This window comes from Phaenicophaeus curvirostris, chromosome 1, assembly GCF_032191515.1.
Source record: "Phaenicophaeus curvirostris isolate KB17595 chromosome 1, BPBGC_Pcur_1.0, whole genome shotgun sequence".
NCBI classification, from domain to species: domain Eukaryota; kingdom Metazoa; phylum Chordata; class Aves; order Cuculiformes; family Cuculidae; genus Phaenicophaeus; species Phaenicophaeus curvirostris.
The window spans coordinates 35,853,723-35,877,462 of record NC_091392.1 but is presented as its reverse complement, the minus strand read 5'-3'; the positions used below and the strand labels follow the sequence as shown (position 1 = coordinate 35,877,462).

The 23,740-nt window shown below is 38.4% G+C and overlaps 1 protein-coding gene across 13 annotated transcripts in view; it reads right to left on the bottom strand.

Annotated features, from left to right (window-relative positions):
- GRIP1 (glutamate receptor interacting protein 1) overlaps positions 1-23,740 on the bottom strand; it is a 334,393-nt gene that overhangs the window by 81,568 nt on the left and 229,085 nt on the right. For 9 of the 13 annotated variants that reach the window (XM_069852618.1, XM_069852679.1, XM_069852696.1 and 6 more), the window contains exon 2: positions 23,525-23,605. The exons of 3 other annotated variants lie outside the window; for them this stretch is intronic. In XM_069852618.1, coding sequence (XP_069708719.1) covers positions 23,525-23,605 — 81 coding nt within the window. Of the gene's footprint in view, positions 1-882; positions 963-23,524; positions 23,606-23,740 lie in introns of all 13 variants that reach the window. One more of the 13 variants, XM_069852670.1, reaches the window with a different exon arrangement.

Here is a 23,740-nt window from a genome sequence, read left to right as displayed (position 1 = left end):
GCTCTCAAAAAGAGATGTCCTTCCTGCACACGGCTGGGCGAGGCAATCTACATACGCACAGTTCCAGCAGGGCTGCAACTGTTCGGAAAGGCACAAGGCAAACATACCTCATGTCTAGTATTTCCACTCTGAGAAGACCTACTAAAATCACTAGCTGTTGAGATATTCTGGGAAAATGGATGAAGTCCTAAAGATCCACCCAGAAAATGACAATATCCTGGAAGGATCATCCATCTCTCTGGTCATTTCCATATGACCGAGAAGATAACCTCATATACCTTGATCTCCAGTTGAAGAACAACTGCTCTGAATGAGAATTGCCAAACTTGAGCAACACAGAGGTAATTGTTGCAGCCAGAGGAAAACATTCAGAAGAACCTCTATCCCTGGTGGAATATCCTGTAAATCTTGGTGGTACTTCTAATACGGTCAGTTGCTGAATTCATTGCAGAGATAGCATCATCCTGCTCTTTTTTAGGCTTTTGTTCTGATTCTGGCTGATGACGACCTCACTTCAGTTATTCATATTTTTACCATTATACAGCATGACCCAAGTGCTTGGGCAAGAGTTTTCCTATGCTTATAAAGCTTCTTCTAAGACAAAATTCTGCAGTGTATTTGATCAGCAGCAAGGGTTGCTGACATGAATATTTAAAAAGTGGAAGGTATATTTGAAAAAATGTAAGATTACGAGAGACTGTGGGACTGTTCAAAACACGTCTCTATCCAGTCAGAAGCAGACAGTAGCACAGCTACCTGGTGTGTTCTCCAACTTGACTGATACCAAACCATCATTTGGCATAATTTGGAAGCTATTTAGCTTCTACAGTGTTTGCTCACATCTGGCCTTTTTGACAGTTCAGAAAGAACAGATGTGATTACCTGCATCTGAACATGTAGACATGTTGCATAGCTGTAGGATTCGCTATGGACCAAAATGCTGCTTTCAGTTTTATAAAAACCTGCAAGTATTCATAATGATTACAAGAGTTAGTAATGATACTCACTGCAACCAAAAATACTGTAAATTTGCACACATGATGGATGGGTGGTGTCACACTTGTTTACCCAGGGTTTATTGGATCATGAGATCTGGAGTAAAAAGGAAAATTCCTCTCTTTCCCCCATGTCCCAAACTGAATCCTTCCTTTGTACTTCTCAGTCATACAATCTGGTTCTCAGGACCATCTAAGATTCTATTAAAAAAAAAAATTACTTTGCCAGAACGTGTATACAGGACATCAACAATGCACTGTACACACTTAATCTTAGCATAATACTGCCATGTGTTTGACCTTTTATATAGGTTCTGATTTTGCAATCCGATGCTGGGAAACACTCTGCTGCCTGAAGTGACCCATGGAACACATGATCCATGCAGTGTTTTAAGCTAGCTAATGATTATACAGTTCCCTACAGCTACTGGCAAGGGAAATAATGACCAGGCTTGTTCCTTCTCACCATCTATTCTGACAAGTTCCTGCATACCTCTGCCAGGAGAATAGGGACCTCTAAACACTCTTCCTTGGTAGGCAGGAGGGAAAGATGCACCAACACTGTAAAGCGAGTGGTAGCATGAAATGCTTGTTGCTGACAGGTAAGGTCATCTAGGAGCATGTAACAATTTCATTAGGCTTGCCCTTCTGAAAGATTTTGTAGCTTTTGTTTTGTATAATCATAGCAGGAAGAAATTAAGCAACCTAAGCTGGTTTTGCTTATAAGAGGCTGTTATCCCTGGAAGCGCTCTGAACCAGGCCCATTTGATACCCCAGTCTCTCTGCTTTTCATCTTTGCTGTCTTAAATTGCACATGATTACTTTTCTTATAATGCTATATATTACATGTTTACTCTTCTGTAGTGCTCCAACGTTATTATTACAGACTAATCCCACAGGAGTTATGGAAATGCCCAATATCAGAACAACCCTGGGACTTCATTTCCAATCCAACAAGCAATCACATCTGTACGCGCCACTGCCTAACTAATGCAAGGTCAGTCTCTAGTTAACACAAAGCTATGTTACTCCTTGTGGGTTAAAAAATCAAACTACTTCATGTATTACCTCACTCATAATTCACTGCTTATGCCAACCAGCAAACACCAAATTAGTTAGAAGTCTCTGGGGTCTGTTCTTTCCTACATGTACTCCCACATTGCTAATAACATTAACATAGCCAGCATCAGAAAGGAAGGCAAAGAAGCTATTTCCAGTTTTCTTAAAGTTTACGAGTAGACCAGGAATTGAATTTACAAGTCTTTTGTTTAATGGTAAACTGAATACAGAGCATGAGATTAAGAAACGTCTTCTTACTTCGTAACAGTTTATGAAGTATCAAATATCAGAACACTACTCTTGCAGTACAGCTCTGTGATACGAACCAAATGAACTATTCTAAAATGAAACTGTGTAGAGAAAAGATGGTTTGAAGTCTATAAAAAAGCTCAAATCAATACCATTTTACACTTCAGTTGGAGAAATGCACTTGAGAACTTCCTCTCTCATCATTAACAATTCCAGCAGCTCAATGAAACGCAGCTCACACTGTGTCCTGCCTTCCTTTGTTCTGGGGAGGGTTTTGGGATTGCCCTGACACTGCAGGAGTGCCATCACTTCCCACTCCTGCAGGGGTGATCCTGGGGACATGCCTGTCCATGCTGTACCAGTTGCCCTACAGCTTTGCTGGCATCCACCTATTGCCAGTACAGGGTTCACGAATCCTGCTGAACACTGGAGATGGGCTTGGAAAGAGGAATGCAAACATGCAGGCTTGTACAAACACACACAAACTTTCACATGCAAGACAGAAAGAAAGGTTCTGCTCCAAAGAGCTTCATTTAGGTCTCTAGATCTGTAAGGTAGAGCATACAAAGCAGCTGAACATTAAAAACAACATTACGCTGTTTTCTTAATTCACGTTCTCTTAGGTTCGCTGCTGCAATATCATAACTGTGTGTGCCTGACTTGCAGGAGGGTCAGTTGGTGTAACAAGACTGTGATCTGCCCTGCGACCTAGAAGACTACAGGGATCCTCAATATAGCACAGGAAAGCTTCAAAGATAAGCAGGTGCTCAAATACAAGACTTTGTAAATCTTACTGTAAGGAAATAAATAAATGGAGTAGCTTGCAGGCAAGTGAAAGCCAAGAAACACCATGTTAAATTAATTTTTCTTCAGGGAATAGAATATCATGATAAAGGTTCTAAAATTTTATACATGATCAGACTTTTTGTAATTTCCTACTTTTTGACGTATGTAAATCACATGTTTTAACACACAAAAAGCAAGGAAAATAAATTGACTTATGAGATTCCTGAACCTGGAATACTATTCACTTCTTCAAAATGAAAATTAAATGTTAAACTACAGAATATGCTTTTTCATAGAACAACATCTGAAAGCTGAGAGAACTCTTAACCAGAAGTTTCATCATCTATTTCCTGTATTCCTGAAATTACATCCTAATTTACATATTAAGTAAAACTGAAAAAGATTTGCCTTCATTCCAGATATTACATCTGTGTTCTGTCCCTTCTGTGAAAATTTCATTTTAAAATGCAAGAAAACGCTGAAAATCTACAGGATCAGGTCAAGTGCTTGTATCTCCCATCTAGTGAATAAGTTTTTTCAGTGCAGCCAGGGCAGGGCATAAATGGAATCTAACCTAGAAGTCAAAAAAAAAAACCCCAAAACCCCACCTTGCTGTTATTGATCGTTTCCTACCAGAAGACATACATAATCAATAAATAAGTAATTGGTAAGTCTGTTGAAAATACAGTCAATGCTGTCCTTGTATGGATTTTCCCTGTATGTCAGCAGAAATTCTGCAGAGGATACATTTTGCTTTACATTCCAGTAGAGATCTCATGGCTTAATAAGAAATCACATGAAGATAAAGTCGATTTTTGAGAAACAGATATCAGTTTGTTATACTGGGGACATCACGTCTACTCAATGTCTCACGTCCTGCAGGGAGGTAAATTTCTCTGACTGTGACAAGAAGGATGTCAAGAGATTATGAACTCTCTACTCCTTGTTGCCCTTTTCCTGTCTGTCTGTCACTAACTCCTAAAACACCATATTGGTGAAAAGAATATGAAAATGTGAACCTGACCTTAACCTACTCTATGCTGTTTCCTCCAGCCTGTGCAGGAACAATCCCCAAATCAATCCTAGTTCAGAACCCAGCAGGCTGCAGCAGAAGACAAACTGGTGTGAGGTGCATCAGGACACAACTTCAAGGCACGACACACCACACTTACCAGTAGGACCTGTAACTTTAAACCAACAGCAATAGAGGCTGCCTTGGGTCTGTGGGTGGGCCAAATAGATAGCTTGGATAAATGTTGCAAAGACGAAACCTTGCACCATTTTCAGTACAAGGTAAAGCAAGGGAGATGGGGGAGCACAGCTCACACCTGGGTTGGTTGGTTTTCCAATGGAAAAGAACTGAATTCTTGTGCTATTTGGTTTTGGGTCCGTTTTTCATATTCTGAGATGCAGAAACAGACACCTTGGCAGCCAACTCTCTCTAAATCAAACCTGAGGCATGAAACAGGGGTGATCTTATATATAGCTTCAAACATAAGTTTTGTATTTGGAACTCTGTTTATAACTGAAAGATTATAAATGAACACAAATATCCCAAATCCAAAATCAAATAATAACCAATTGAAAGCTAGTAACAGACAACAAGTGCCTCTTCATTCTTAATGACAAGAACCTCATCAATTTCTCAGCAGAAGAGCATTGGAAGAAACAACTGATGCATGACATGGTTACTGAGGGACACCACAGTAACTTCAGCAATTACACTGCAGGAGCAAAACGTTTAGCAGGACCACAGGAGTAAAACCCTTCCTACAAACCCAACTATTCTTTGTGAGTGTGATAGAGAAAAACCCCCCACAATCAGCTGTTCGAGAACTGCCTGTCGTTTTTTACAGGGACCGGAGTTAAAATAATTTACTTTCCTAAGCTAAACCGTTTCCATCCCACAGCCTACAGCAGAATTACTGCAAACTGTCCCAATGCTTCTCTGGTAGCAGCACAGCCACGCTAGCAATGGCACATGTTCAAGAGCCAACATCCAGCCTGTGTTTGAATCCACCCCTCTTCAACAGGAGTGGTAGAAAATGTGACAGAAAATAAAAAAATAGCATGCTATGCCATGGCATAATATAAAACCAGTTGTCGCAGAGAAGCGGCTTCATACAGCAGCAATACGGATGATCTCTGTACAGTCAAATTACAAGGGATGGTGTCATATGAGGAAGCAAAAAAAAGGCTGCTTTGAACTTCCAGAGGGAAACACAGTCAGTGGAAACAGTTGTAGAAAGAGCAGAGAAGTTTATCTGGGCTAACTGTAGCAGCCATGCAGACTAGGGAGGGACCTGGATGGCCACATGGCTAGAAGCTTCTCCAAGGAAGACAAGTGCTGGTGAAGGAACAAGCTGTTTTGACTTCTGAATAGTCCTGCTCACAGAAGTTCTGTAATGAAATATAAGTTTCAAAGACACTTTTTAGTTTTCTTTTGCTTGCATTATTGTGTTGCAAAAATAGGTTCAGAAAACAAATAAAGAATGTGTGTTGATACACAAAATAAATCTAACATTCCACTATTAGAAGTCTAAAATAATTTATCGTGCTACTGGACAGACACTGCACATATAAAGAGATTAACTTGAGTTATCTCAAAACAGATCTGAATCTTCTAACAACTGGAGCTGCTAATAATTTTTGTCAGGGACCACTTCTGAGTTCCCTCTGCAGTTCATTTTTCACCCTGATTCAAGGACTGAAAGTATCAGGTCACACAGTCAGAACAAGGAGTCATTCTCTCCCTACATTTTCTTGAGGTGGCTGGTGACAAGGCTTATGGGGGAATAAAATCAGTGAGACCATTAAGGAGATATGTGAAAATAATTCTTCTTCATTCCACTTAGTAATGGACTGTGTGGGAAAGCTCAAAGGTGGGGAAGGGCAAAATCACAGCCCTTGAGGAAGTGTTTAAAACTTCCACGGCATTTGAAGGGGTTGCTATTTCCAAAGTATCTTTCTGTCATTTTTAGCTCATATGCTTTCTGTTTTCTTAATTTATATAGACATCCATAAAGGTGGAGCATAACACAATGCAGAACATCTGTGTAGAAGGAAACTGAAAACATACACAATTACAGTTTTATAATCCCCTATTATAGGTAAAGAATCAAATTACAAGCTTGAATTCTTAGAAGTACATTGAAGAACAATCAACATATTTTGATTAAAATGGATTTAGAAAGTAAGATGTGGTTTAATTTTAAGTGTAAAAAATTACAGAATTACTATACATAATCCCTGAGCAAATCTTGTCAGAGAAATTCAATTAGAGCAAAAACTATTCATAAAATTAGAAAACATTAAAACATCTGGCTTCAGTAAATATGAATACTTTAATATGTTACTGTAAGAAGAGAAGATTTAGTGGAATCACAACAATGAAACTTCTTTTTTTGCATTACTACCTACAAAAAAGATATTTTATCCCTGACGTGCCATCTTGCAATATGATCAGAATAAAGATGTATTGTGAACTACAGACTTGCTCAATGTAGTAGTATAGTTAAAGCACATTTATTCCTTGAGTTAGCTGGGAAGTTCTAGTGTTTTCATTGATAGGTTTCTTTGGGAGGGTACCTACACTATGCATTAATCACTACCCGCATGCTTGAAAATTTGCAATAATCAGCTTCAGATAGGGACCCATTCTACATTGAAGCACTTAGTAGGTTTCATAAGTTCAAGCACTTTTCTGCTTCCACATTATCTGTGGTGGTAGTCAAATTTCTGAACGTGTGGGGCCAAAGCACCTCATTGTAGTGTCACAGTGGAGCTTTCTAAAGCAAGGACATTGAAGGGCAGGGCAAACCAAGCACAATGATGACTTGATGGTCTCAACCTTTATAATCTCTTCAATACCCATTACAGGGCTTTTCAGAGCTCAAACCTCTCCGCTTCCACACAATGTCATTTATTTTCTTGGGTGGGGAGTTGGTACCTTTGAGCTGGATCTTACATTCATACTTATCTCAAATTTGTATCTCCCACACAAATTATGTGTCACCTACTGGAAAATTTGCTTCCTTCTATAAACAACCATGTATTAAACTCAAGAATGGCCCACACATCAGCAGCGATACCCTGAACACCTCTGCGTGTCTCTGCTAGACACTGTCGATGAAGGAAGGACAGAGTTCCATGAACACATTAATCTTCTTTCGATTTCTATCTGAATAGGATGAGGGCTTTAGCAATCCTCTGCCCTTGCTAGTGGAAATCCTGCTGTGCAGGACAACACAGAGCTTTTACCCTGACATAGCCAGTTGATTCATAAAATTTCTTCCTATAATTCTGACAGATTAATTTCCAACTTCCTCTCCATTACCTTTACAGAGAGAAATTATCACCAGGAGAACTCTTGCTAATTAGCATTATTTGTACTGAGGTGACATTATTCACAAACGTGTGGCCTGACTGTTACAGTTTCTCTGCCTTCTATGGTTACCAAAATGGATAAGGCAGGACAGATTAGAGGATTGATTGCATTTGTGCATCTCAAGGCAGGAATGAACCACTGAGAACAATTTTCTCCCGATCTCCTGAGTGGCACAAGCAGAGAAACATGATATGGCAATATCTGCAGCTATAGATTATCTTTTAAAAATATATCCAATGCAGCTTTTAAAGCATAACTTGGTGAAAAATCTGCTACATGTGCAGGTAATTTCTGTCATAATTGGAGTAGACCAGCTTCAATCCCAAGACCTCATTACACTACCACCATCACATTCACCATCCCTCTACAGATACAGAGCCTCTAAGCAAATCACCTCTTAATCTTCTTTCCATTTTAGATTAGGAACTGCATGAATTGCTTAGGTTTTTGCCATTTAAGACATGTTTTGCAGCTCTTTGATGGGAACGGTTGGACTCGATGATCCGGTGGGTCTCTTCCAACCTGGTCGTTCTGTGATTCTGTGTGATTCTGTGATTCTTCCAATGTTTCGATATCCTTTTGACCTGTAGCTACCAATAAGCTTCAGCAGTAGTGCCATTAGATACCATTTTTCCATTTGAGTCGTCAGTTATCTTTACTAAATATACTTTGAGTTGACTGTCATGGTCTATATTTGCTACATAATTTAATATTTTACTTAATGCAAAACATTAGTTTTCTCTTTTAAGATATTAAGCCAAGATCACTAGTACGATGGCAAAATTGGCACAGTAAGGATCAGAAAAGAATATAGTAACAGTGTCACTCCTTTTCAGATAGACTGTTGCATAGCCATTCAAATAATGGATGGTAAATATTCAAATAAATATCATGATGACTGAAATTTGGAGGAATGGGCCAGTAAAACTTCTCCTAGTACTTGGATTAAAGAGCAGATATTTTAAATTGAAAGGAATCTTATAACTTTTTGTCTGTAGGACAGACTATGTCTGTGCAACGTGTTTATCAAACACTCCACACCTTGTGTGGAAGATTAGACAACTATTAGAAAAATGAGAAATTAATTAAAAATATGAATGAAAATGAATAAGAAAAATGGAGAATGAGAGTGAATACTTCCTAGAGATTTTACCTTTTGTCCTTTGTGCTCAGTGATCATTCACACTTTGAAGGTTTGCTTACTCTCTACCTTTGCGGAAAACCACAACCCAGAAATGCCACTTCTAGAAGATGATAGTTCAAAAATAGGCTGAAAGAATGCATAGCTGTGAATATTTTAATAAGTGATCTAATAATGATTTGTCCTTTTCCCATAATTCAGTCTGATATAAAACTAAAGTTACAAGGATGGCTTGGGGTGAATTTAATATGCAACAACACCTGACACTAGAATGACTGATTTTTTTAATTAGGTGTTTACAGTATTAAAAAATGACTGTGAAAAAGGGGCCATTAACTTACTCAACAACCAATATGCAGGAAATATATAGTTAAAGTCAAAGGAAAAGCAGGGTTAAAGAACTACAAAATATGCTAGTAGTTTATATTAAAATTTGTCAAATCACGTGAATAGTGATGACTGTACCTGCCATAAGCATTTAAAACCCACAAGGATTACTATTCCTGTAGAAATTGTTCACCAATAACAACAACAAAAAAAAAAAGGAAAAAATTCAGGCATTTCTCAGCTTCTAACCTGCGCTCCATAACTCTCTAATCAATCTCTCTATTTATTCCCTAATGTTTAATGTATGCATAATGGACTAATGGCAAAGAGGAATTAAGGCAGATGCATTCATTTGCATGAACTAACTTATTATATAGTCAAGCTTGCTGACAAATCACTGCAGCAAAACAGTGAAATGCACAACTGCAAGACTGTACCTGTGTGATTTCTTTTGTCATCCAAACTGCCATCATATGGCATAGAATTAGCACAGAAACCGAAATGGCCTCATATTAGCATCTAGTAATATTGCACCTATTAGCCTGTGAGACAACAGCAACATTTTACATGTTCAGGTCACTTCAAGAAGCTGCATGCAGTTCTCTGTGAAAATCTGAATGTGAAATCAGTGTAGGAGGGTTGCATTATCCTGGAACAGTCTCATTGTTGTACGCTGTGGGAAAAAAGTCTTTCCTCTGTCAAACTCCAAAATGTGATGCATGTTTTGCAGGAAAGTTTTTCAGCTTTTCTTTCAACATTTTCTCTTGTCCTCTAGAAATTTCAAGTAAAAGGAACAAAGATGATTACATCTACCTGCCTCTCCAAAACGCTTAGGACATGCTAGCTACAAATACTTGCTCGCATCTACTTCAAACAGACATCTTGTTCATGATGTCTATTGCAATGGCTTTCTCTCCTGTCAGCGACCAGGAGGTTGAGACAAACACTGATAGCTTAAGTGTCTCTAAGAACTGAAAAAATAGCAAAAATAATCAATCAGACTGAAACAGATAAAGATTCAGCCAAACAGCACCTGCCTGGAGGCTTCAATTATATCCTTAATTTCAAGCAAAATGCAATGTACAGAATCTCAAGAAGTATGCTAATAGGGGAAACTGTTAACACGACTCTAAGCATGTCTGTTGAAAATATTTAGTTATTTTAAAGTAAGATTGTTTGTGAAAAAGAGCTGTCACTTAATCTTCCTTTTTAAACAGAAGGAAACTGCCTCTTCGTGAGCACTGCTTCATGTTGCAACAACTCATGAGATGTGGCTGTCCCCATTCTACCTCTCATCTGAACAAAACCATCCAATAAACACATTTGCCCTGATTTTCTCTCAGCATTTATAAAACATGGTCAACTACTGCATGGATTTTTCTTCTAAGCTCGCTCTGCATAAATGTCTGTCAGGTCCCATCCTAAGAGACAACATGACTGTACAAGCCTGGATATAATGCCAAACCCTCCCCACAGCAATTAAGTCATAAAGTAGGAGGGGATGGGTGGAAGAAAGCAAAAAAAAAAGCTTTAGACCAATTTGCCAAGCAAAAGAAGACAGCACTTCTGTCACTTTGCCTACCCTGAAGCTTTGTACATTCAGAAATACTATAAAATTCATACTTCCAACCAATCTAGCTTCACCCTCAATGTTTCCCAGGAAACATGTAGTTTATACATCTTACAAAATGTCTGTAATAAGAGCCTCTTCTCTGGATTTTCTTTACCTTACTGGTTTAGCAAAGTCTAGAGCACATGATCTTCAGGCCCCAACAGATCTCTGTATTGATCATGTTTTTTATGCCAGTGAAGATCCAGAACTTATGATGGAGGTAGAGATACCAACATAACGTTAACAGCTACCACCTCATAAGGATATTTGGTATGGTTTTGAGTTTATGCTGTTTAATTTTAAATCATACACACATTAGAAAAATATAAGATGATGCCCCGATATCTTCTGATCAGCATGTATTGACTACTGGTCAATGATATTTTAAAGGGTAGCGGATATATTAAAAGGTACACTGGATCTGCATTTAAAATGTTCTAGACCCTACTCCAACTTTGTACATAGAGAAAACTGGGACTATGAAATGCGTCTATAACTTGTAAAAAACACCCTGAGACCCTTAACTCAGACCATGAAAAGCACATCTTCCCATATATTATAGTCATGTCCGGCTATCATCCTAGTTGGCTAGCACTCAAGGTAGACTGACTGACTTAAACAGCTTGTCTATTTATTAGCATGGTGTAGGACTAAGTAAGTTGAGCTTCATGATTTTATTATGTTTCCATCCACTATATGTTCTCTATTGCACCATTACCTTTTGTCAGCAGCTAAGGAATAAAGCTCCTGGATTTTAATAGTCTCATTAGAGTTAGGTACTATCCTTATCATAAAATTGCAGAAAATCCTTACTAGGCATCTGGGTTTGCAGCTACAAGTTTGTAATGACTTTCAGATACACTCACTAAATTTTCAGTTTTATAACTAATGATGTATCTCTCAGCCAGAGCTCAACCTGAAAACTTCTTGGAAAAGCACGTGTTTACTTCCACGCAAGTAATTTAGAAATTATTATTAATTTCGATTGTATTGCAGCATTAGTTGTTCTTGATAGATTTGGACAGTTTTGATGCTGTCTTGGTCTAAAGGCAAGTTTTCCCTAAACAATCTCAATCAATTTTTACTTCTAACTTTTGTTTACGGAAGCAATATTTTGAGGATCAATATCCTCACTGTGTTACCAGGTACCATCGTTTGTCAGTAATATTTAAAATTCAGCTCCAGCACGTACCCCTTGTTTTTCTATAACACTGGGGTTTTACTACCACAGGTCAACGCTCATTTTCTATATCATTTATCTGACAAGTATTCGGGGTCAGAACATCATCTCAGGAGGGAAGAAGGTCTTGGAAGGACCTTGTCTTCAAGTTTACTACTAAGCTGGGCTTGTTCTGCTTCACTGATAAAATCAATTAGCATTGAAGATTGGCACTTGTTCCTGCTTGGATTGATATTCACAATGTCCTTCCACCAATGTTCTCTGTGACTAAGTGAACTGAAATCTCTTGATTTTGGCCGCATTGCTACTTTATCCTATTAAAATATTCCTTGTTTTGCTTCCTGTATTCTTTCTAGTTTGTTACTAAGTGAGACTTGACTGAATAGCCTTCTTTCACAGAATCACAGAATCACAGAATAACCAGGTTGGAAGAGACCCACCGGATCACCGAGTCCAACCGTTCCTACCAAACACTAAACCATATCCCTCAGCACCTCGTCCACCCGTGCCTTAAACACCTCCAGGGAAGGTGACTCAACCACCTCCCTGGGCAGCCTGTTCCAGTGCCCAATGACCCTTTCTGTAAAGAATTTTTTCCTAACGTCTAGCCTAAACCTCCCCTGTCGGAGCTTGAGGCCATTCCCTCTTGTCCTGTCCCCTGTCACTTGGGAGAAGAGGCCAGCACCCTCCTCTCTACAACGTCCTTTCAGGTAGTTGTAGAGAGCAATGAGGTCACCCCTCAGCCTCCTCTTCTCCAGGCTAAACAACCCCAGCTCTCTCAGCCGCTCCTCATAAGGCCTGTTCTCCAGCCCTTTCACCAGCTTTGTTGCTCTTCTCTGGACTCTCTCCAGAGCCTCAACATCCTTTACACAACTTTAGAGGATTCCCAAGACTCTGTAGATACAAAGTGAGGATGGTATTTGTAATTTGGACAAAGACGATAAATGAAAAGGCAACTGTACTCTACGAGCCTGTACATAAACTACAAAGTTTATAGTCTCCCATTCTGTTAATGTAAGAGGTATGAGTGGACATATGCAGCTATATATATAAAAACTCGGGTGCTCAGTAAATTAATTATGAAATTAATTTGGAAAGAAAAGGATTTGGGAATCCTAACAGGTGATCAGACTCTCACTGGCCAAAATAATTACTGCAAGCCATGAACATATAAACAAGACAGTTCTCCACAGCAATACTTAGTACACCTTAGTATTTAGTGAAGTAGCAACCATCACTTGGATGCTTTTTCCTATTCTTGCGACATGATTTGACAAGATCATTATTAACCAAAGAGAGGGCAGGAAAACCAGAGAAGAGCTTTCAGAACAGTTAAAGAAGCACACAGAAAATCAAAACACCCCAGAAGCACAATTTTGTTTACTTTAAAAAAGGGAGGATTAAAGAGTGATTTCCTAATGAAGTACCTATGAAGGATGAAGTGAAATTTGACAAACAAATCTGTCACAAATAAGATGAAGCTGAAACCACACATACTCAAGCTAGAAATAAAAGCAGTGAGGCTAATTAACCAGAAAGGGCTGTGATGGATTTTGTATCACTGGCAACCTTGAATAATTGAATGTTCCTCTAAAATATAATTCAAATACAAGTTGAAATATAAGTAAATCCATGAAGTTGTGTGTTTAGTTTAGATGGTCACCAAGGTCTCTTCTGGCCCACAACCCCCATATAAATTGACAATAAGTATAGTAAAACCCTAAAGGATGAGATCTTTGTTTATAATGTTGCAATAATTAACTTGAGGTCCTACAGCTCCTACACAAAATAGACATGCCTAACTCTTTATTCTACAACACGAGGCACAAATTCGTATCTCTGACTGCCCCACACTCCAGGGATGTGGTGAGGAAGACATATGAGCACCAAAATCTTTTCCCATCAGACTCTAAGAAGCATAAAATCGCTTTTAAATAAATAAGCAAAGAAACAACCCTTTCTCCACCCACAGGAAACACTTCAAACCATTTCATATTGGCAAAGTGGACATACAGTTTTTTAACAAAAAAATGTATTAGATTTTGATGTAAAAGTCACAGTTTAAAGTGAGACCTAGTAGCTTTGGCCCACTGATACAGCTGAAAAGCGACAAGCTATTATATTATCCAGATCTGGGATAACATATTTTGGCTAATATCTTGGTAGATGATATATTATTTCCTTGCTATCTTCATGCCCTGAATTTATAACCACTGCAGAAACTGAATGGGAGATATAAAACCAGATGGAAAGCATGCTTTAATTCCTTTAAAAAGGTATTGGAAAATACATTAGGAACATCATTAAAAAAATCAAGTTAATTATGTGTAACAGTAAGATAAAAAGAATCTATCAACTGCAAAAAGATCCAAGTAGGCAAATGATAAAAAATTATTCTGAATGTCTCAGATTAGCAAATCACTCAAACCTTAAAGGAACATGTATGGATTTCCTTTGCTAGTCATACCCTTCTGCCTACAGCACTGTCCCACATAGAACATTTGAAAGACAGCAATGCCCTGCTGGGTCACACTAACACTCCATCTAGTCTTGCTCCACCTTGGAAAGGGAGAAAATGAAGTCCTGTTTAGGAAGAGAATGAGAGCCTGCCTGCTTTGTCCAGTTCAGTCCTGCCACCATTCGCCAGCACCAAACACTGTCACATTAGAGGTTATAATGCTCCTCAGTCCTTGTAGTATTTACATATGAATTTCTCACCAATTAATTTGTTCAATCCCTTCTGAAGCCACTGACTCAGTCTGCATCCACAGGTTTTCTCTTTACTCTTCCTCTCTCGTGATACTGGATCCAGGGGGACTGTCTTTATTGAATGATGCACAAATCCGTTTTTCTGTTGAATACACACTTTTGCTCCAATACTAGACTGGTAATAGTACAGAATGTATAAAGAGATTTCCACTCAAGAGAAAAAGATACTGCCTGAAAATTTCTTAATACATTTTCTCACTTCTGAACAGACTGAGGAACCTGAGCATGCTCATGAATCTTCCTATCATGAAGGCAACCTCTAAAGACAACCTACTTCCCCACCCACCATGAAAACCCAGCTGAGCTATCCTGTGGAAATGCAGTGGTTTTCAAGAGGTCAATATCAAGCTTTAGCTCCACAGTTACCTAAAACAACAAATAACCTCTGGTAGCTGTAAGAGGCTGTTCAATTCCACAAGAGACGGTCAAAGTCCACTTTCACAAAAGAAGAGTTTTACGACTTCTTGTGGACAACAGAAATTATTTGGATTGATGAGTCGTGTTCAGCCAAGAACAGGCTGTGATCAGTTACACAATCACAGGATCACCGATCTGCCTGTGCTTGTCACCTCTTGCCATGACCTTTAACAAGCATATGGCTTTCCTCTCTCTTTCCAAGCTCACTCAGATCATCTAGCTTCTCTTTCCATACTTCTGAAGTCTACTCTTGACCATGTTTGGCGTTTCCTAGTTTCTCTCTTCTCACATGGCCTCTACAGCCTGCTCCCTCTTCCAACCGAAGCCTTTAAAGGAGTATAGATTTTTCAACAGATGTCACCACTGCTTTGATTAAAATGAATGAAATCAACTATCACGAGGATGCTTCCCTTTTGCAGAGTTCAGACAGCACATCAAAGTTGGGCAGGAAAACAATCAGGAGATGTGACTCCTAAAAGAAGTGAAGATAGTTCAAAAGTATTTAACTTTTCAGACCTCCTATCAGTTAGGTATTTGAAAAAGCATTGGGTTCCACATGTACAGTATTGCCTTAATGCATTTTGTTTCTCATTTATAGTGAAAGGAACGAAATTAGATCATTCTCCCTTGTAATCCTTTTCAGTATTGAAATGGACTAGCATGACAGCAGATCTGTAAAGAAAATGTATAAATAAATAATCAGTAATCTCATTTAGGCAAGAACCCAGTGGGCTTTTTCATTTTCTACAAGAAGCAAATCTGTGTATGAAACACACTTACATGAATAACATACATGAATCATTCAAAAAAAGTCATTTTGCTGGAAAGGAGGAAGTACAAGGAACAAATCTTATGTCCTTCAGTACTAAATATGTGAAAGCAAATTCAGGAATTTCCAATGTCATAGGAAGGAAAAGACATGTAGCTCTGCAGATGCTTCATAGACCATTTGATAAACCTCTAGCAGGTTAAACAAACACACAGGGAAGACTGTAAATGATATAGCAACTGCAGCCTCTCATCAAACATGAAAATCAGCAAATGACTTTGCAGATATAATAAACATCTCAAGTGCAGAAAAGCTTGCTAACCTGTGAGCTGCATTTCACCGGTCAAAACACTTGCTTCTGCTAGGAAATCACCCAAGGTAGTTACCATAATAACTGTGACTGCAGAGGTTATTGCCAATGGCTTTCTAAATGCTAAGAATATCTTCAGTGGCAAATCTGAGCATTCTGTGCTGATGAAAAAAATTACACATTAAAATAAGTGTCTATGAGACAAATGCAAATTGAGGGAAAAAAGTGCTTTTGTAGATGCATACTTCAGCTTCCTGAACTGGCCTTTTCTGAGAGATGTATGCTTTACTTTTGCAACAAATTATTTTTTTCCACAATAAGAACTGCAAAAAAGGTACGGGATGATTTTGTGATCGGTTTCCTCGGGCAAAGCATGCTCTTAATCTGCAAAACCAGTTAGCCAGTGAAGACTGCTTAATATTTTGGTAGGGGATGAAGGATTAGGCGAGACAGCACTGCATCCGTGAAATCAGAGCGTTTATGAAATCTGAGGGAAGCTGAAGGTAAAGGCATGGCCTGCTTGTTTTGATGAGGCTGGAAAAAGTGATTGAGGTCTGCACGAGTTAAGCAATATCACTTAAGAAGGTGGCTGCCCCACAGCAAATGATGCAACAGAGGCTGCTGAAGTTAGAAGCACTCTGTTAATAAAATAACAGGAACATTTAGATCATTTGCGGTTTTACTTGAGTCTGAAGGAATTGGGCCAAGTTAACTGCATGCATGAAAACAGTTATTTTTGAACATGTACAGTCTTGCCAACACCACACTAATGACAGAGGAAAACAAAACTCGCTCTGGAGGTGTCTTTGCACATAGGTAAACATCTGCTCACCAGGGATGCATCACGTGTCACATTTGTCAGTCACTGGGAACCTGGCTCAGAAGTTAATAGCTGAGCTTCAACAAGAATAACCTGGGAGCTGTCTTCCCTCCTAAGCAGCATTTCATGAATCTTGTATCCCGAATCAAACCAGAAGTCTTTACCTTTTTTTTTTAACCCATGTGGATTTTTTCAATTCCTCCTCTCTCTCTCTTACTTTCAAAAGTTCACCCTTATCTCCAAGATTATCTTATAAAAGAAAAATAGTGCACTATTTCTAGTTGAGTATTATACAAAGCTGTACAGATCTTGTCCTCATTTAAATTGTAGTACAGCACATAGAGGTTAAATTCAGCTAATACAATTTTACATTGGCAACTCAAGCACACTGTAATTGGATCACATATTTCGTCTCTAACTGTAATCTATACTGGATCCTGGAATTATATATATGTTTTAACTCTCAATTATTTTCTTCCCCCCCCCCCCGCTGGTTTTCCTATAGAAATATATTTTTGGTTTCATTTCTATAAGTTACAACCCCCGCCTCCCCCAAAATAATAGTGAAGAAAGTAGAGTGTTCTTTAAAATTCTTCAGCTTCCAGCTGACCTACATTCAAGTTCATTAACTGTGGGCAGTAGACAAACCCCTCAGGAAAGCCACATTTGGTGTAGTCTGAGACAGAATATGAACATTTGGTGCACAGCAGGCTGTGGGTGAGGGAGGTGGAAAAAAAAAGGTGTACTTTTGTGGGTTTGTAAACAGCTAAATAGCACCTGTATGTGTTCAGAGCCAAGGATCAGAAGAAAACTGGCTTTCTGCTTTCTACATTGTGTATTTAAACATTTCAGAGCCTGAAGATTCCCAGGACATTAATAATTGTTTTTATTACAATAATTTAGTATTTCATGATTTCTCCAAGGAATGTTAGTGTCCTGACCAATTACAGAGGACACTACATTATAGAGTAATTATTTTTTTAGTATCAGCTCTGTAAATATTATCCTTGCAAGGCATTTTACAGTTCTTTGATTTGTGTGTGCTCCCTTCTAACTCAGTAATTCAGCCTACCCTAAAATTATGTTTGCTTAACATTTCATTTTTGTATTAAAATCATGTTGCCCAAATTCCCAAAACCAAGGCTGCAAAACTGTTAATAACAGCAATACCAGAGCTTGAGCCACTGCAGAGAATGTGTTCAGGGCTGTACATTCACTCTGTGTTTTCCCTTGAGTTTGACAGCTAGCCCTGGTTTTGAGATCAAACACCATACTGAAAGAAGAAACCTGTATTATAACGTGCTTCAAAGAAACAGGCAGCGTAGAAAAACAGCGCAATATTCATGCATGTACAAAGGAACTGAAAAATCTGGTCACTTTAATTTCAGACTTCAAAGTCTTGACAATTTTCCTTCAGAGTAGAGTGACCTATTTTAACAACTGACCTGTAAGTACACCCCTGCAACCGCATATAAAACTTGTAAATGACAAATAACAAAAAGAATTGGTTAGAGAGAAACACAGGCTCCCCACGGTGTAGAAAACATCAAGGGAATTATTTTCTAACATCTAGGTTTGGTCATTCCTGCTCTTGTCCATAAGGTTTGGGATGCACTCCCACCTTAAATACAATTTGCCTATTCAGAAGATCAGGCATCCCCATGGAATACAAAGTGGCTGGAATGAGACGAGGGAAGGTCTAACGGCTCTTGTAGGTCCCAGGGTTTGGCACAGTTGGAGCATAAGGGCTCCAAGGGAGGTGAAAAAACAGTGGTTTGAAAACAATATCATGAGGGATGAGTCTTCAAAGGCCTTTTGCTAGGTGCACTGAGCAGGGCAGAAGGGTATGTTCTTCTGTTCAAGAAAAATGGAAATTTCCTCTGTCTGAGAAAATATTCTCACTATGTCTCCTTGTTATTTGGTGCTGTTTCTCTGAAGAAGAATTTACTTAGGAGACAGACAGCTACATAACCACAGTCCTCTGAGCTAAAGTAACCTCTGAATTCACAGAAGATCCAGACTACAGTTTGCATTATAGTTGTTTTGAGCTCCTGACCACTTCAGATAATAAAACTTCACATTTCTAGAAGTCTCCCATAGTGCAGATGTCTGAGCCAGTAGATGCAAGAGGTTTGGATTTTTTTAATTAATGTCAAATAGATTGGGGACAAATTAACTTTTCCCTAAAAAAAACCCCCAGACTTTCAACACAACCAAAACTATTTGCAGAATTTAACTGAAACTTACTAATGATTTCACCAAATAAAAATAGAACATTGAGAAGCTGAAACACTTCAGCTCTTTAGAAACTGTGAGGTTTTTCAGTATTTAATTTTTTTCTTTTCAATAGTAGTAACTTTTAAGAATCAATAAAAAGCACATACAGAACTGGACTAAAAAGAAAATGAACCTTTTGTTGCAGATTTTGACATATTTTAATCAGTCTCAAATTTGTGGGGGTTTTGGGTTTTTGTTTCATGAAGGAATTATTTTTATGCTTGTGTCAGGTCATTTCTTACCCCTCCATCCCTCTAGTTTTCAGTGAGTGAATTGAAAACAGACAAATAAATGAAGGGAACAACTTGCATAGCATGAGCGTCGAACGATTTCTCCATGTTCTTAAAACAGATAAGAGACCAATGGCTTTTAGCCTGGAAAGCATGGGAACAATTATTCAGCCTGTCCATATTCAGGATGGCACTGAGAACTTACTTATTTTTAAGCATATGTTAAAGTCTCCTTAATTTTAAAGTGCCTTTTCAACAGTGTCTTCAGCTCTTGACATTGTATCAGTACTGTTGGAATGCTGGATGCCCTTTTTAAAGTTCCTGCAGGAATATGCAACCGCAGGAAAGATACCTTTGTCTTAAGGGCTACTAACCTAATGCTTTCCCTCAGCTAAGGCTCCACTTTAGACTCTTGGCATGCCAGGAGGAAACTTCAGCCCAGGAATCCAATGGGAACTAGGGCAATCTAAAGCTAGGGATTCAAGAAGTCAGCTAACAAGTGGGCATTAACTCTTTTATTTTTAAATTGCAAGACATTTTTAACTGCATCTGTGATTTTGAGGGAAGGGTCTTCCCTGAGAGTTTTGAAACATGTTGCTTCCATTTATGTGCCTAAAAACTAGTTTCCTGAACGAGGCACACTATACACCCTCTTGGCTTCTGTAACCTCCTACATGGAAAGACTAGCAATAAGGTTTTGTTAAATACTGGTTGACAGTCTAAATTTAAAGGTTCACGAGAAAATCTGTTTGTTTCTTACTTTTCAGGCTGCTTGTCATGCCAGCATTACCTCAAGCCTCACTTTTACATTAAGAAATCCTGACTGTAAAGCTAAGTAATGTTTCAAACAATCAAGTATATATAACTAAACATCTACACATCTGCAAAACCAAGTCCAAGTTTCAAACTCCAATTATATTAATGCATATAATTTGAATTAACCATAATTTCAGCAATTCTGTAAATTGCTTTGAAAGGATCTGTTGCTTGTTGATTTTGTGCCATGTGAAGACACGATAAATATGACATATAGTCTCATCACATGAATAATACATTCTGCATCTTAAGTAAGCAAGTTGTGCTCCAGAGAGACGCTTAATCCATTTCCTGCTTCTAGGGATGAAAGGAATTACACTCAGTGCACTGATTTCACAGTATGTGCTCATTTGACTTTAATTATAAAATAATTATTTCAACATTTTTTTCCTGTAAAATAAACCAAACTTGAGCTCAACGTAACCTCTACAGAATCATATTACTTCTCTGTGCATTCAATCTTAGCTCATCAATACTGCACTTTCAATACAGTTTCACATGGAAGGATAAAAATAGCCTCTTGGGGTTTACAGCTGGTATAGTAGTTTCATGTTTCACAGCTACAAAAGCTGCCCCTTTTGAAGTAGCATTGGAATCCCTTAGAGTAAATTCAAATGTTGAGAGAAGGAACCTTCAGCAGGCACAGGGAGATCACACAATCCCACACTATGCTGTAAGATTTACATTCCATACCCTGGACATATATTTTCACTAGTATTTTTTTCCATAGGCTGTTCAAACCTGCACAAAGCTCAGTACAAGATCATTTACCTTGCTAAAAACCACAAATTTTCTCTTGGGTGACTCAATGGCCAGAGCACTCCTTCAAAATAGGACACATGCTGTCGATGTCTCAGGAATGACAAGAGCATCAAGTGGATTAGACTGTCAAAGGCTGTACTGTCAAAGCCACTGCCGTGCTTCAAGCTTGAAAAAACAGCACTTCAGAAATGTGATGTTTTATCAGGCATCCCATCTGGGGGGAATAGAAATGATTGCTATCCATACAGTGTACGCTCTCCATGCAAGGATGACTGACAGTAAGTCCATCTGACATCTCTCCAGCCAGGTCTAGGAGAATTTACCAGGTTCAGTGCACCACACCTTACAATTCAAAAGTGCTCTGGCGCTGACCTACATACTGTCAGAACCCACACCCTGCCTCCAGGCCAAAGCAGCTGTGCTGCTTCCAGTCACAAACTAGTTAATATACTTGTACTCTTATTACTACCAAGTTGGTTACCTAGGCTGTGCCTGCGCCTATGTCAAGACTTAATAGATAATAAGGACAAACAGACAAGTAAGAACAGCCGCTATTTACAAGGTGCCAGCTTACATATGAAATGTTGGGTCAAATTTTCTCAGTGTCCAGGTAACATAAAAGTTTACGAGTTATTTTCAGAAACCTCAGTCAACTCCTAAATGTTTGAGCGACTTCTCAAAACATTGCTTAGTTTTATAAAGGTATTTATGTATCTAAACCCACAAACATCCTCCATGCTAGAATGTGAATTTGTCAGGGCATGAACAAGTTTTAATTATTATTACTTTTTTTATATCCAACCAGCTCAATCTCATCTACCCTTTGAGGCTCCTAAAGTCTAGAGACACGACAATGTGTTAAGATAAATGTCTTCACTAAAAGCTGAAAAAACATACATTAGCTTAGATCAGTGTTTATGGAATATCAGAATGAAACAAGAGACCACCTAACAGAACACTTGTCATTATTATCTCTCTGAACAAACTGTGACTCATGCACAGCACACAGGAAAGAGTTATCTGCAGTGCTCTCAAAAACTCCAGAATATGTAGCAACTTCAATAATAAATGGTCATGATGACTATTCAGCACTTGAAATTCCTAATCTTACCAAATGATCTAAAGAGAAATTGCACCATTTCAACTTTTATTAAATGATCACTTTGAAGAGTGCCATTGAAAATCATCAAGAGTTCTTAAAATGTCATCTGAAACCATGAACTTCAGGTCCTGCACAGGACCTTAGCATTAAGTGTTTTGGAAACACAATAACCACACTATAAATGATAATTACTACATTCACAATGGGAAAAAAAACCAATCTTTTAAATTTTTTTTAAAAAGTAGATACTTAGTATGTCAAATATTAGAGACCTATGCGCTACAGCATTACATAAACAGGTAACCATACAGAAGTCTTAATTCATCCTCAAGAGCAATGAATCCTGATTTGTATTGACTTTGACAAAAAAGTTGTTGCTGGTGTTTCTTTAGTTAAAGAGTATCTCATAACAATAACTGCACACTGGACACTGTAGTTGTGTCATTTCACAGTGGTTATGACTTTTATGACTCTAATATAAAAATAACAATCTTTAAATCACTAGGATCCTTTAAAGAGACAAAAAAAGTGTTCCTTATGAACAATGATAAATCATCCAGCTCTTTCTTTCCCTCACACAAACAAGCACACAAAAACATCCACAAAGCACGTACTCTGGCCCTTCAGAAACACCAGTTATAGGGATGAGATCTGAGCCTGGCAGTGGTAAAGGTCTGAGCCCCATCCCCTGGTATCTATAGCCTCTCTGTGAGATGTGTGACTTTGTTAAAAAGTAAGGCCATGGAGTGCAGAGAATATTAACATTAGTCATTAGAAGGTGGGTGACACGACCTTATAGTTTGTGATTTCTATTGCAATACATCTTGCCTTCGAGTCAGAGGTTACTGTCCTTGAGGTGAGAACGGCAAAATCTGTTCTTCTGCCTGTACACAACTTTTGTCAGTATTCATTTGCTTTCATTTTACTTGAGGTGAAAACCCCTTTAGGTTTCTGATAACATATATATAAAACTTACTTTTCATGGGCACATTTTGCAGACTTGTTCGAAGTAATTAAGACAGATAGGTTTGAAGATCACGTATGTTAACTGTTGGTCCAGCTTTGTGTGATAGGATAACAGAAAAGACAAGGATGGGTACACGTATGGCAGAAAATCATGTAAAGATGAGAATTCTGACATTGTGTTGCTCTGCTGGATTTCTAGGCCTATCTGATCAGCAGCAGAAAACATGAGCCAATGTTCCTATAGCACCAAAACCTGACATCAAAGAACAGATTTCATGGGGCCTTAAAACACGCAAGCTTCTGATGAAAAGGTTGTGATCAATGTCTGAATAAGCTGCAAAAGACAAGAGACACAGGGATGTTCTTCACAGCAAAAGCCCAAGATAACCTAACTGCAAGATCTCCTTATAGCTCCCATGGAACTCTCCTTTTAAAGTTGCTTGGCAGTGGCTCTAATTAATTTGCTTTTTATAACTAGTTCATTTTTGATTAGTATTACCCTGATGTTCACAAACAATTTAGGTGTTATAAAAAGCAAAGCAAGTCTTACCTGGAATACTCTGTCTCCTCACAGACAGTGCTCCATCAGGTGGCCTTGCTTGGTTAGCAGACTTTGTGTAAGGACTCTCATCTAAACAGAAACAAGCAACACTTCCAGTTACTGTTAAATATATTGTTAAAATCAATGTAATTTTAACCCAAATACTGTGTGAACTAGCAATGCAGAGCTCAAGAGCTGCTGTGAGATAAATAAGGATGACTGTTT